This window comes from Empidonax traillii, unplaced genomic scaffold (genome assembly GCF_003031625.1).
Source record: "Empidonax traillii isolate 1590-97213 ecotype Southwest subspecies unplaced genomic scaffold, ASM303162v1 scaffold631:size1259156, whole genome shotgun sequence".
Classification (NCBI taxonomy): domain Eukaryota; kingdom Metazoa; phylum Chordata; class Aves; order Passeriformes; family Tyrannidae; genus Empidonax; species Empidonax traillii.
Window position 1 is genome coordinate 1,180,925 of NW_020955824.1, and position 15,679 is coordinate 1,196,603.

Here is a 15,679-nt window from a genome sequence, read left to right on the forward strand (position 1 = left end):
GCTACTTGCAAATAAAAGACAGTTTTCAGGTATGTGTAGAAACAGAAGGTTATGAATCTGCTTGAATTCAGCTTAAAATACACATGATCTGTAAAGAATGAAGTTATTTCTGCTCCTACAAGATTAAAAGTACAATGCTAAAAAGACACCTTGTTGCGTAATTTTAACAAGATAAACCTGTGGGTTTTTTAAGTCTGCAAGTTTAACCCAAAAGCAGTTGAAATCACTCCAGGTTACTTCATAATTCAGGGCTAGAAAGACCCCCCCAAACCTGGAAAATTTTAAGTAAATTCTCTCATTTCCAATCTAATTAGTAGGTCTCTATGAAACTTCCTCCCTCTACAAACAAACCTCTTCTAATTCTAACAGGTCTCATACTTACTGCAAGAATTCCCATAAGGAAATGCAGGTGCCCTCCCTGAGTCTTCAGGAACAGATTATTTTATCGGTTTAATATTTTTCTGCTGACTGGGAATAAAGAGGATCAGCTCCCACTGACTTACTGAATTCGTATAAGCACACTGCCCACAACAACCATGCTCAAACGTTAGTCATTAAAATTAGTCTGCTGAAAAAACACAGATTGCTGGAATAGTTTAGACAAAAGTCAGTCTATTAGAATACAATAACTGGCTGGGCTAGGAAGAAAAATCATCTACTTCACACACAAAATCCTTGTTAATACAGTAATAAACTTGAGACTAAGTCAATGGTAAAAGTAAACACAAAAGAAGGAAATATAATGCCACTGATATGAAAATACAAAGGAGTGTTGTAAAGGGAATGACTCCAAGTAATTAATACTTCCTTCAGCACTTACAGCCTTGTGGTTCCCTGCCATACACAATCATGAATTCACTTCACTTGCAGTGAAAACAAAATCTTTTTCTGAAAATCCTGTGTGAATGATGTTGAACCATTTTTTTTACCCTCCTTTTTTAAAAAATATTGCAGAATCTCCTCACAGTACTAATACTATAATCAAATATAAACCATTCCAAAGAACAGTGAGGTAGAATTCCCTGAAGTGCTGCTACAGAACACTGACCTCTTATAAAAACAGACTAAGATTTTTAATACTTTCAGACACCTAAACACAGAAAATTATACCTGTTTTACAGTTAGAAGATTAAAGTAGCCACTAAATTATTCTGCCTAACTGAAAGGTCTTACGATTTATTTTTAAAAAAACTCATCACATAAGCTTTATATATTAAAGCACAGCTCTTTAGTATAAGTACAAGGAAAGAAAAGTATACAATTGGAGACTAGCTGTGTTCTTCTCACATGGCAACTAGTGAGAATTCCTAGGGTCTGTAGAGAATGATTCCCAGTTCTCCACAGCACTGTTTATGATTGGTTTCTTACCTCATTCCTACAGACTTTAAAGCATGTAATGAAGCAGGAACCAGGTACTAGATCTTTTTGAAGCAGATCTCACTGCTGCTACCTTCTTTTGTCTATGCCGCATATCTTTGTGTCCCCCTTAACCTACTCCTTGAACTACTTTTCCCATCCTAGTGATGTAAGAAGTAACAGTACTGAAGGAACAAGAGGGATCAGCAGCAGATCCAAGGAGGTAGTGCAAGAGCTGGTGAAACAAGGGGATGCAGCAGCAGGAAGAGGAGCACAGCAGAGTAAACAGAGGCTGGGAAAATTGGCAGAAGGTATTTGGCTAAGGAGGTGGTGCTAACACTCATATGCCGAGGATTCACTGAGGACATTTCAACGTAAGGAGCAAGTCAAAAAAGGCTAGAGTATGGAGGAGCTGGAGAAGCTGTTGATCTCATAGTTGTCCATTTTGAAACCTCTTGACCACTTGTTATGCACAGGCAGATCTCCCTGGAATCTCCAAACAGCTCTGCACTATTTTCACTGTGCCTGTACTAAGATTCAGTAAACCTAGTATTGGATCAGATATGGTATTAGTTATTACATCCAGATTGCAGATCTTAAATATTAATACAGAATTATTAGGGTAGTGTTTGCTTTAAAGAAAAACACCCTAATATTTGATACTTATGCATATTTTTCTGTTCGCAAGAACAAATACTGCACATAGTACAAAAAATGAGCTCTTTTGTAGAGTGCCACTAATGGTGTTCTATTTTGTTGCCATATTCTAATTCTCCATCCTTTGAGAGATACAATCCACCAGAAGGAGAAAAGAACATTAGTTCATATCAACTGTGGAAGCTTGGATTTTCTCAAGTTTCTTTTGCTTTGTTTATGATCATAAAGATTGGAACACAATACATACTTTCCTTTTATAAAAGGCTTGCTTGCTTTACAGCACATTTTTTTTTTGGTTATACTTAACATTCTCTGTGATGCCACATAAGAAGCAACCAAGGCAATACAAGTAAAGGCAAAATACACAAAAGTATATCAAGTTCCTGATCCCTGCTGTAGAATCCACAGCAGTAAGTCAAGCACTAAACCCTCCCATGTGCAACTCATGGAACCAATCAGATATGTTAGAACATACTTCCTAGCAGAACCTGCAGCAGAGGACATCTGAAGGAAATACTAGTGGCAAAGTCTCATCCCAAGTCTGCATCTTTGGCAGTACTTTCCTCTAGGCTGTGCAGAGCTGCCACTAAGACTGATGGTCTGCAGAGGTTCTCTGACAGACTAAGAGGTAGGTATGGACAGACTGGAGTGGTGCAGAAGATCTATTCAGGTGATCCAAGCCATGACAATAAATGAGCTTGCTCTACAGCCTACTCCTCAGAGAGGAACTCTCCCATAAAAGCTGTTTCTACAGAACTTGATCTAATAAAAGATTCACTGGATCAGAGATGGTAATAATAAACATGTCTCTCTGCCTTCTCAGACCAGTCTTTAGGACGATACACTCAGTATACGGTTTTTATTTTGTTGTCTATTACACAGTGCATGGATAAAAGACTCATAGCCATGTGCTTAACTCCTCAGAACTCTGCTGATGCCTCCTGACAAAACTTTTCTAACAAGTCAAGTTTCAGAGAAATGTGGTGACACCACACTCATCATTTTCTTTCCTGCTATTCTCCACCCATCCACACATTTCCCCATTAAACGAACAACTGGCAGGGATCTTTGCTAGCAGAATTACATATATTTCTTTTGCCATGACCTTCCTATTTAAAATGCAATTAACTTATAATTGCTTTTCCCCCCTTTCTAGCATTTTTAAAGAGTAATTCTATCCAAATCAGATTGACCATATTCTAACCCTTATGTCTAACAGTATTAGCTCATTTGTGATCATCTAGCAGAACCATGGCTCTGTATATAACAGACTTTGGCATGGATTTCTATCTTCTGCACAAAATGGAAAATCTGGTGGGTGAAAACTGTAATCATGGCTTGACAAATACTGTATGTCAGAAATCAAATCCACAAGATGAGTATTTGAGGGACAACAAAAGGAGGAGAAAGAAGAGGGGAGATGATACTTCAGACTGAAATAGTATGGTTTAGAGCAGCTGTTCTCAGTCTTGAAGTCTTAGCCTCTGGGAATTTATCTGTGGTCACAGTTTTGCATTAAGATTTGCATAAAAAGAGTTTAATTCTCTTCAGAAAGAGGCTATGAGGACCCAAGGAGAAAACATGGGGAAGAGAGAAGTTAGCCTGCTACTGAGAGCTATCTTAATAACATGCATCCCTCAACAGTATATTTGGTTCTGTTTGACCAATTCAGTGGCTCAGCCTGATTCTTTCTACCTTTAAACAGACTGGTCACTTACGGTAAACGACTATTTAATCTCTTCTTTTTTTCTCCCCAACAGATAATTATTTGCTTATAAACCAGATACATTCTCTTTCAATGACTTCAATACTATAGACAGAGGCATAAAAATCTTTTGAGACACAACATACAGCTACCAGCTCAGAAATAAAGTAGCAACACACATGCTCAAGAAAGAGTAATTCATCTTGCTGGTTCAGTCAACAGGCTGAAAGGGAAGGGATGCCATCCAGAGGGACCTTGAGAGGTGGGGTAATGCAAACCTCATGAAGCTCAAGAAAGAGAAGTGCAAGGTCATGGCAATCCTTGATACATCTACATGTTGAGTGGAGAAGTGATTGAGAGCAGCCCTGGAGAAAAACTTGGGGGTGATGGTTGAGCATGAACTGGCAGTGTGTGCTCCGAAGCCCAGAAAGCCAACCGTGTCCTGGGCTGGATCAAAAAGGAATGCGGCCAGCAGGTTGAAGGAGGTGATTCTCCCCCTCTAATCTGCTCTATTCCAACCCCTCAGCATTCTATGATTCTATAACTCCAACTTGAACAATAAAAACCTTCAGAAAGAGAGATCTGTAACCATGTTAGCAATGAATGAAGCCCAGACTTATAAACTTCTCTATAATACATTCTAATTCAATAGACTATCACTTTTTTTTATAGCTGCAACCTCTCTGAACCTTGAAAATGAACGCACTTTGCGATGTGTCCAAAGTCTTCAGATTTATTCACTGCAAGAGTTTCATTGTATTAATTTCTCAGTGTTTCCCTCATTACCATACTTACATCTTCCTATTCCCTCTTCCTCTTCCTAAAAGATCACTGAAGTGATCCTCAAAGTCACTGAAATGTTTCCCAGTAACCTGAAGAACGGCACCATTACAGAAAATAGAAATCGCACAAACTCTAAAATAAAAGTTTTTGATGACGCTAATAGAAAAATTTCTAGCTACTATTTTTGGAAATGGAGAGCAAGTTTTCTAGGATTTTTAAACTTTTATATTATAAAGTTTATATTGTTATAAAGATTTAATAAAAAAATTTTGAGCCCACAAAAACACAGAAATAGAAGGGGCTTAAGTGCAGGGGAAAAACGTCAATTGCTTGGCAGGTTAGTTTCAGACACAGGGGGCTAAATATTCTCAAAGTCTGACAACAACCTTCTCTAGGGGAAGAAGAGTGAGAGCATGAATTATTTATGTGAACAGCGATAATCCCAAACTTTGCTTAAATATACACGGAATCAAGTTGTGATGATCTTTGGGCAGATTATCCAAATTGTGTAATAATAATGTGGTTCTTGACAGCAACTCTTTTGATGCTTATGACCATTATTTTACATCTTGGTATCATTTTTCAAAGATAAATATAGTAGAGAGATTATTTTCTTACATTTTTAATGGAAATTTTAAATTAACACCTTCACTCCATGAAATTTCTATTGGCAGTTTAGATGTATGTTGTAATTAAAGATGATTATGACCTAATTTTGTGGCTCAGGAGTTAAGTAACTCATAAGGCAGGAAAACAAGGTTTGCATAAAATGATTATGTTATGAATGCAAAGCTGATGGTAGAAAGTCCTTTGAACTACAGCCTTTTTTTTAATTATTTGCAAAGATTAATATTGGATTTTGAGTATTACACCCTCTTCTAATGTTAATAATTCCACTTTATTCACTCATAAAGCTCTGATGATTAGCTAGATATATATTTGTTATATCTGCAGTTGGAAAACTATTTTTAATTAGACTATCTGGTATTCTCAGTAATTAAAACCATAGTCATATTCAACATTCTAAGTGCCCTATTTAGTCTTGTGTGGTAGCAAAATCTCACAAGTAATTTCTATAATGATTTTCACAGTAACTGTTTGAGCAATCCTCCAAAAAACCCAAAAAGAACGATATAGCAGACCTAGGCATAGCTAAATACTAGGGAAAACACGCTTGTGGACAAAACCCAAACACAACCAAAGAATGAATTATATTTTCCTGCTTGTGGTAACAACTTAAACAAAAACTTATAATTAAGTAAAATATATTTGGATTAAAAAAAAAAACAAACAAGAAAAAACAACCAACCAAAACACACAGGTATTACAAAGTAATGATTTCTCTTACTTCCCACATAAAAGAAATTGGCATTTCCTTTCATCAGGTCTTATACTGAAAAAAAATGTAAGGAATAGGAAGAAAAGTTGCTGTGTCACTACTGCAAGACAGGAACTGCCATAACTGATCAGCCCCCTCAGTGGTCGTCTTAGCAGCTTTGTCTGAGAGGTATCCGGTATTGCCTAAAGCCAAAGCACTGCAGAACTTTCATTCATTCTGACAAACGGTTATGACAATTTGTTTCTTCTAAGCAGAACTCTTGCTTTTGTAAACCCATTGCACTTCAAGGCATCGCAAGTCTCACAGAGATTAGATTCATAATTTGATTCAATTGTCTATCTTCTTGATGATTTATATGGTGTTGATGTGACTTGAAATTAAAAAAACCAGTCAGATTTGCATTTTCCAGTCATTCAGATGCTTTTTGGAATTTCAGCCGTTACCTCAGCCTAAAATGTCTTATTAAAGCAATTAATCCCTAAGCATCTACATTTAATAGTGTCTTATAGTAGGTTTATCAAGGTAACTACACATGGGATAAACAAAAATTTCCTTCTACCAATATTAGATGTGCTCCATTCCAGATTATGTTCCTGATCTTGTTTAACAGCAAAAGGAAAAGAAAAATAAAAGATATAAGAGTGCATCCAACTCACATCAGGTACTACTTTATATGCTCTCTCCACCTGTAAGCATATCCTCTTATATAAATTTTTCCAGGATCTGTAAATGTTTCATAACTTTCCTCTGGACTCTTTATGATTTTGTAGTGCCCTTAGCTGCTGTGCAAGATAAAAAGCAATGTACATGCTTTGTTTTGGACAGTCACTGTATATTTGTTTCAATGTATCTTTTGAATTTCTACATGTACTACATAGACTACTACAAAATTCCAACTAATTATTAAATATGTAGTCAATTTAACTCGAAATACAAGCAGAATCCAAGTAAAGAATATTTCACTTAAATATTACTAAAACTGAGTCTCAGTAAAAAAGTACTACTAGTAATACAAAAACAAGCATTAGAAAAATGTCAACCATGGACACTTGAAAAATTATAAGCAATCAGAACTAATCCAACATTGCTTCTCACAAAGCTGAATAACAAGTACTAGTTGCAAATGTTAGTAACATTAGTGCACATAAAAGTATTTTGATGCAATAAATTGACTAGATTTCTACTAGATAAAAACAGAAGAAAAAGATGTGGATAACAATGACCAAGTCTAATAACAACAGGTGTCTTGGCACTTCCCTCTTTTCTAATCTGGGTATGAGTGAAACTGGGTGATTACAACAACATATTCCCTCTGGGATACCTTTGTGCCTCTAGTAATGTAGACAACAAATGAAAGAAATCCTCAGTAACATAATTTTTCCCATATTTGTTTGTTTGCCTTTACTGTCAATGCCTGGAAGTAATGCACCCTTGTCTCTCCTGGACAATGGCTTAGCTATGAGTTTCTCAGCTATAAAGAGATAAAAGAAACTTTATATTAATTATTACTACTCAGTGTAGTGATGAATTCCATTTTTCAAGTATAGTTAGAGACAAAACACTTAGTAATTAGATTTATAGCAGTTGGCTTCAACAAAACTGCCAAGTGAGTAATCTGTACTCAATAATTTATTAAATGCTACCTCTCTCTATTCACCTACTAAAAACAGAAGCTACACAAAAAAGGTTAATAGAAACAGCATTGAGTATTTTAACCTTGAACACTGCCTTGTCTTTTCCAACCTAAATAGTCGTATAATTCTATACATTACAGAGCAAAGATTAGACAGATCATCTGAAAAAAAAAATCCCCAAAATTGTAACAAAGTAACACAGAGTATGTTTTGAGTCTTGCAAATCAGACATAAAATATTAGACTCAATTTTACAAAAGTACATGGAAAAGTCAAATACTCTGAAAGACATTTGAACAAAGCTCCTTTTTTAAGTAGTTATGTCACTAACAGTTGTGTAAATGAATAGTTGTGGAAAGCACACTTACTAAGGATACAAATATGTTGAAATAAAAATTCCTTAAATTCTAACAGTTACTGACCTAATTTTTATATTTTTTTCCTTACAAATTATCCCATGTTTCAAAACAAACAAAGTCTTATTTCAAAGAAGGGAAACATAACCTATTCCAAGTTTCTGGTCTCCTTCTGGTGAAGTGAGAATCAAGTGACCTGCCTTGCACATAGTAGAATCTCTAAAGCTCAGAAAAGAAAGCCCCAATAAAAATCACATGCTCAGTTTTTCTTTGACTAAAGATTGGGTCCTGCTTCTTTTTTCTTCTGCACATACTGTATTCTAACTAAAATCACAGAAACAGGAATGTTTTTGCACACAGTATAGTATGTGGTATGCAAGCAACAACATAATGCCATTTGCAATTGCAACCCAGTGTAAGTATATGGTGGAAGTGGAGAGATAATAGATAGCGTCGAGGCAAAAACCTTTATTACCTTTGCTCCTGCAAACTACAAAGTCTCCCAAGCAACATACAGGATGGGTGCAGCCACTCATATCAGAGACCCATCAGCAGCTTTGAAACAGAAAGAGCCACTGACATGTAAGCACATTTAGATGCAGCATGCCTCCTCATCTGGTAAAAACGTGTCACGATCACATTGCGTATCTTTAATTAGGATATTACAAGAACTGGAAAACTCCCAAGAGAAAAACATCCCAGCTCCTTCCTAAGCAACGTGATAGATGAAGGAATTTCATGGTCGAAAATGTGAAGAATTTGTGGGTAGTGCGTATTCCAAGAATGACAGTCAAGCACCTGAAATTACGTGATATTTTGACAAACCCATATTGTTTCCTCCACCATGATTTACATGGTTGTGAGAGAGACTTCTGTAAACTTTGGAGTCAATGGGAGACTTGCCACTCATTAAAATGGTGTAAGTAAGCAGAATATTTAATTGCCAAATGACGGAACAGCTGATTCTAAGCAAGACAAGCATTACACTTCTGCTGAAAATCTACCTGCTTGCCTGGAATGAGGTCTACACATAAGAAATTTTTACAAAAAAGTTAAAAAATTAATACTGTCCATGTGGTACACAAGAGATACAATGTAACACTACTTACAGAATCCTTCCTTCTCATCAGAGAACCTTCCTCTGCTTCTCTTGGTTCTTCTGGTAGGAGAGGAGCAGAATCTGATACTAATTCTGAAGGTTGTTCTTCACAGTCTTCTGAAAAGAGGAACCATAATTCACCATTATAAGAGCCATGAAAGAATTTATGTGAACCACCATGACATTATGATCTAGCCAAAAACAGATGTGAACTGAAACAGGCGAAAAATGTTTGAAGCCAAACACTGTATGAGAATTTATGAAAATTTTCCCATCAACTTTTATTCATATTAGTAAGCTTAGATTTAAATGTGATTTATATATTTGTTACTATATAAAATAAAAGCATTCAAACATTTACCCACAAACTCCATACTGATAGCAGTGCAGCTGATACTTAACAAATGTATCATACACATTTCTTTTGATTCAATAATAAGATGATTCAATCACCAACTGAAAGAACACATCTACCAGAGATTTTTTTGCACAGCTGGACAACTGCCTCCAAAATTTTGTTTAGTTTTTTTTTTTTTTTTTTTTAAGAGCATATTTTTAAGGCCATCAATGAAGACTCTTCCTATAGACTTCTCTCTGGGTTATTTTGCAAGGAAGAAAGGCTGGAGAAAATCCACAGGATATGCAAGGGGAGCACAAAGGGGAAGGGCAGGAGTAAATCTACCTTTAATTATCCTCAAGTGAGCACAGTGTTATGTCCAAGTCTTATTTTAGAAAAGAGGCTTAAATACTAGATCTCACCCGAAAGACAGAGGGAGGAACTAGAAAATGGGGGAAAACATCTTGAGAAATGTTGGGTTAAAGGATTTCTAAACACCAGCATAACTGATACTTTGATAGTTTAGGATGGCAAATGAACTTCTGGTACCATGCAACCACATGCTGTGTCCACAAGCTGAATACTAACAACTATCAACACACTGAGCATCTTTAGAGCAGTTGACTAAGAAGGATGCTTCCTATATTATTTGTTCAGATTCATTTAGGTTTGTCTGTATCAGTTTAATCAAAGCTGTTTTAATACCAAGGGCCTGGTTGCAAGTTTAATGCTCAGATATGAGATTTAACCATGACTGTTCTTTTAAAACTTCATACTGAAATCAACTTATATGGGAACTGAACATTCTCCAGTACAGAAGGGGGAAAATTAAGAGGTTTTACAAAAGCTAGATCTAGTGGAGATTGCCTAAGAAAAAATTAAGATGTTTGTAAAATGCTTTGGTGTGTCCTAAATCATTACCAAGGTAGGGCATGAACCAGATTGCTATATATGTAAGAAGAGAAAAGGCATCAATCCAGTAGACAGATAATTAAGTCAGTACTACAGAAGCTGGAATGTTTAACCAAGAACAATTACCTTCCTAAGTCAGGTATGTCAACTTTCTAAGTGGTTAGCTATACAGTTTTTGCACCACAATAAGTCATCATTACGCCATGTGTGTACTACATGAATTCCTATCTTCAGAACAATAAGCAGTACAGCACGGTAAAATCTTGGACCATCAGTTAAACCCACACCGGTATACCAGGAAGACAGCAGTAAACTTACTTTCACCAGCCACATAATTAGCTGGAAAATAGCCTTGCTGTCCATTTGCTAGGCTGCCAAACCACCAGTTATCATTATCTTTGTATAACACTTGGATAATGTCACTGCGATGGATGGTTAGCTCATCTGATCGATGCGCTGTGTAGTCATAAAGAGCCACTACCTAAAAGAGAGATAAGAGCACCACAGCTTTATCACAACCATGCCACAGAGAAAAAAGCGCAACATTCACTTCCTCTTGCAGAAAAGCAGCTGAAACCAAAGCTGCACTTTGGTAAAAGCTGAGGCTGCCTCAAGTTTTGCTAATGGGATCAGGGGTGGTGGGAAAGCAGCAGGAGAGGCAAGATAAAGGACTGTGGGATTGCAGAAATGGTTAAGAACATTCAATTCACTAAGATTAGCTTCAAAACAGCAGCTGTTAGTTTTATAAGCAATTTGCTTGTGAAGTAAAAGGGAAAAAAAAAACTTCATACATTCAGTTTCTCAGAATTGTTACACCACCTTCAGATCCCATTCTCTGTGTGCTCACGAAGCATATGTGTTTGAATAAATACTTCAACAGTACGACAGTTTTACTGAAGGGAAAAATTTAATACAAAAAGACATTGCAAAGTTTTTCTTTGATCACTCAATTTTTTTTCCTTTCTTTTTTTTTCTTTGCTTGTTTTGCTTAAAAATAAGGGTTTGGATACACAACTTTAAAAATATCTGCCAAAACACACTTAAATTCCATTTCACATAATAAATCCATTTGACGTACGATGCACCTATCCTTTTATGAAAAAGAATACTAGTAATCATCAAGCATACTACATAAACTACATTACCAGAAGCCTGCTTTCTACCCTGAATATGAAAATGTCAAGTACAATTTCTTAATTATTTCCTATACACTATGAACAAAAATTTGTGCTGGTGAACTCTGAGCAGAAAAGCTTGAAAAGAAAACAAATGAACTGAAAGAATAAGGGAATTGCTCACTTTCCTCATCATAAGTGAGGAGTAAAATTATGACCTATTTTAGAAACAGAATGCTGCTTCCCTACCTATAATTTTGATCTCACATTCCTCTACAAAACTGTAAGTAAAGAGGTCAGAGACAGGGATTGTTAGGAGTGATAGGAGGTTTAAGGGGTTTGAAGGAGACAGCTTAGTATGATGATAGGGATTTGAAGGAAAAAACCCCTTTTTTATTACTCATGCATGCATTTAAATCTTAAGACTGCTGAACTGCACAATGCTTTTATATTTGTATTTCTACTTTGAGTAAGATCACCTGTGACTTATACATGTAAAAATATAGCCAATGTCACTTGTATTTTCATAATTCCATGTCACCAGTTAAACAGATTAAGTCAGTTATAAATGGGAAAACATGGAAACGATTCTACCATTTTAAATTTTACGTGGCAATTTTTGAGCTGGTCAGTACCAAAAATTAGTATCAGCATAGTTCTCACTAAATAGGAAATTTATATAAATATGCATTCAAAAGTCTCGAACTTACATAAAGAAGCTAAACAATGAAATATTCTTTATCATAACTCTCCTCCCTGCTTTAGGAAAGCTAATACAGTAATTACAGGTGGTGCTGACAATAGAGAAAAATGAACCGTAGCACAGAAGCAAACTAAACCACAGTAATGAACACCGTGATCATGTCCAGTAAGAGGTGCTCTAATAGTGCCACTTTAGTTAAGTGACAACCTCATGAAAACCATGAGGTCAGTTAAGGTAAAAAAAAAAGAACACACCAAAAACCAAAACCCAAGAAAGAATGCAGGAATGTAACACTAATTACTTGGCAGCATGAAAAACAATGAAAGGCAGAGCTATAATTACTTCATTTTGCAGTGTCTTTTTTAAGATAGTTCCGGTGTAAATGTTATGGTTTTTTAGAAAATGTTACTAAAAATTCACTGCCACAAACAGGTCAAACCAATCAAGCAAGTCCCACTGTTTGTCTCTCAGAAATAAGAAATTAATAAACCAATGTGTCCTGTGATACAACTGGTTTATTAAGTCTGATAATTTAAATGAAATGTGGAAATTTCCATCATATTCTCTGGAGACATATGATCAGAAAAATGATCATGATGGGATACAGGAAATGCACCTCAAAACCAAAGAAGAATGTAAACCACTCACAATTATGCCTAAAGCATTGGACCTTCTTCTGGTGTGACATTCAAACATTTGTCAAGTTCTGCCTGGGTCCAAGTCCAAGCAAAAAGTAAAAAATTCTAAATTCAACAAAGTTTCACAGGGTTGTTTTCCAAGGGTGATATACAACCAGCATTAATGTTATGCCATTCATGAGCATCTTTTTAAGAATTACAAAATCTACAGGAGCAAAAAAAATCCTTGGGATTTCATGCTACAAAAAGGGCAACATGCTTTCAGAACCACAGATACAGTAAAACAGGTATAGAAAATACTGCAAAAAATTACATAATACTTACTGTCTCTTGCCCAAGTGGACAACTGCTTCCTCCTCCCACTCCAAATGGAGTCAGGCTGTCATCACTCTAGAAGAATAAATTATTTTGAAAGTTTAATATGAAGTATCTTGCTAAACTACTAATATGAGTATTTTTATGTCTACTAAGATGGTAAGAATTATCTGTAATAAAATGGTTTTTTTTAAAAAAGAAAAAGCAGAAGTGATGTTGAGCAACACTGAGTAATATTGGCTATTGGTTGGTAGATATTTAGAAAAACATACCAAGTTTTTCAAGCATGTACACTGCACTAAAGACAACTGGACTGATGACTGTGCAGTCCCATCTTGTTTGCATTGCAAACACTACAGTAGATATTTAAGAAGTTGTTGAGTGAACTTCACCTCTGAACCAGTATGTAAAAGATGTCACTTCTATATAATGGAAATTTTAGGTTGGTCTTAATAACCAAAACTTTCCATTTAATTCTAGCTGTTCTATCTTTACCACTCACTCTTCAGACTTCCAACAAATTCAAAAGAATGGTAGGTATATAATGCAATAATCAGGATATGCCAGTATCAGTAAATTTTATTTCTGTCAAACAATAGAATGCTTGAGTTGAAAGAAGATACAAAATAGAAAAATAAAGAAAATTAGCAGAGGAACAACAAACTAGAAAAAAAAAGGAAGAGCTGCAAGTCCTTTGCTGGTATTACTTAGTTTTTTTCAATGATCTGTCTTCACAAAGGGGAAGCCAGTTTCCCCTACATTTTGTGTGTGTCAAAGGATGTACACTACAGTATAGAATAGAAATATTACAGAGGAATTAAGACATTTTAGAAGAATTAAATGTGAGATTTGCAAAATAAACATTTCTACCGCTAACAGATATAAACACTTAAATCTGAAAACTTTTACCTGACATACTTCACCTTTTTCATATTTAACAGTGACTCCTTTAGCTATCTTTTACATGAACTTCTTTCTGTTCTCATGTTTTTTAAAAAAATGTATCTAAAATGTAGCGCTTCTTTTATTTTCAACAGGTTTTTTTATATAGTGGTTCAAGGAACATTATTACACATTACAAAGAAAATCACTGCAAATCATCAGTAGAATAAATGGCATTCTCAGGAACAGAGATTCTTGTCCTCAATGGTGTCTTCATAACTTAGTGAGGCTTATCCCATATGCAATATAAATCACTGGCTATCCTGAGGTTCCATCCAGTCTCCTGATTGTTTTAGAGCTGCCACAGTAGTTACACACACATACAGTACATACAGGTGAACACAGTATAAAAGTGAACAGCTGCACTCAGTTCTCATCATCTACCAGAACATCTAAGCCTGCCACCTAAAGAGTTGTGAGTAATTATGTACACGCACAGAAGGGGAAAAAAAAAAGTGTAACTGCCTGATTTGATAAACAAATTTTGAACAAAGACTGGTGGAGCTGCAGTTCAGAGTACGTGGCTTGTTCAGTGGTCTACTGGTAGTTAGCACTGCTGTACAGGTTTCAGCTAATTCTCATTTTCCATTCTCAAGGTTAAGAGAACTGCACAGGCAATGTGCTTAGCCTGTGGGATGGGAGTGCCTCCTGTTGCTCAAAAATGATTCATCAGAATTATTAGCAGTATTATTTAAGTATCTAGTTCAGGTGTTCATATTGCCCCATTATTGTGTCTCAATCTGTCTCTCTCTCTTTCTCTCCTTTTAATGAAGTATTTAGGGGTGTCTCAAACACTCAAGAAGAGCTTGAAGAGAGTGAGCTGTTTGGAAATAACAAGCTAAAATCCATGAGTCACCCTGTGATGATGTTGAATATTCTCAGACACTGCCTTAAACTTTTAAGGCAACAACAACCCAAAGAGGTGCCTCTTAAAGAGATAGATACTCTGAGTACATCACTGGCTACACACACCTCCACCTCTAGCTGGCAATTGCCACAGCTGTGATTCAAAGAAATAAAACTCAATTATCATTATATGACCCCTTTTCAGCTGCCTCCCACAAATGTAGCTACTGCAAGGCAGCAGAGCTGCCTCTGGCATGCCGTGCCGTGCCATTCCTCAAATAGTGCCAACTACCAGTTACACTGCAAGAAACATCCAGCTAAGACTACTGGCTTTTCAGCTTGTAAACACAATTTTTTACATGTTGTGTCACGAGGTTAAGGCACGTTTTCAGGATCCAAAAAAACGACAGAAATACTGAAATGTATGAATACATAATTCTTAATACAATATTAATGTCTCCTTTTTTTCATGCAGGATAGAAACTAGTTAATCCTTTTCTTGCATTGGAACAGATGTGGGGCTATAGCTATGTTCCAAGGAGTTGGTCTTTTTGGGAGGCAGACCATCTGTGAGAAAGAGAAACAAAATCCTTGCTGAAGTAGTCTGCCATGTCACACTGCTTTGGGTTGAGCAAAGCTGTTAGGAGCTTTCAGCATTAAGGAACATTTTCAGAGGAAGATAAATAGGTCCAGTCATTCATGCAGAGTTCTAGACCATGGAGTATCACACTGGTTATCCATGACTAACCCACTTAAGATACCCTTGAATTTTCTAACTCAAAACCAAACAAAAATGTTTCAGGACACAAAAGAGAACATTGCACCTAAGAGTAAACCAATAGGTATACTGCTGTACCAAGTGTTATCAATTCCTGATAATACACTAATTAAAATGTTTATGGCTTCTTTTTAGTTGGGCAATTTCAGTGATTGTGCTAATGGA

General features: G+C 36.0%; 1 protein-coding gene across 1 annotated transcript in view; it reads right to left on the minus strand.

The window, feature by feature from the left end:
* Window positions 1–15,679, minus strand: part of AHI1 (Abelson helper integration site 1) — a gene marked incomplete at its 5' end in the record, with an annotated part of 79,026 nt that overhangs the window by 5,521 nt on the left and 57,826 nt on the right. The window contains 3 exons of the mRNA XM_027898953.1: window positions 8,939–9,045; window positions 10,496–10,658; window positions 12,958–13,023. Coding sequence (XP_027754754.1) covers window positions 8,939–9,045; window positions 10,496–10,658; window positions 12,958–13,023 — 336 coding nt within the window. The remainder of the gene's footprint in view (window positions 1–8,938; window positions 9,046–10,495; window positions 10,659–12,957; window positions 13,024–15,679) is intronic.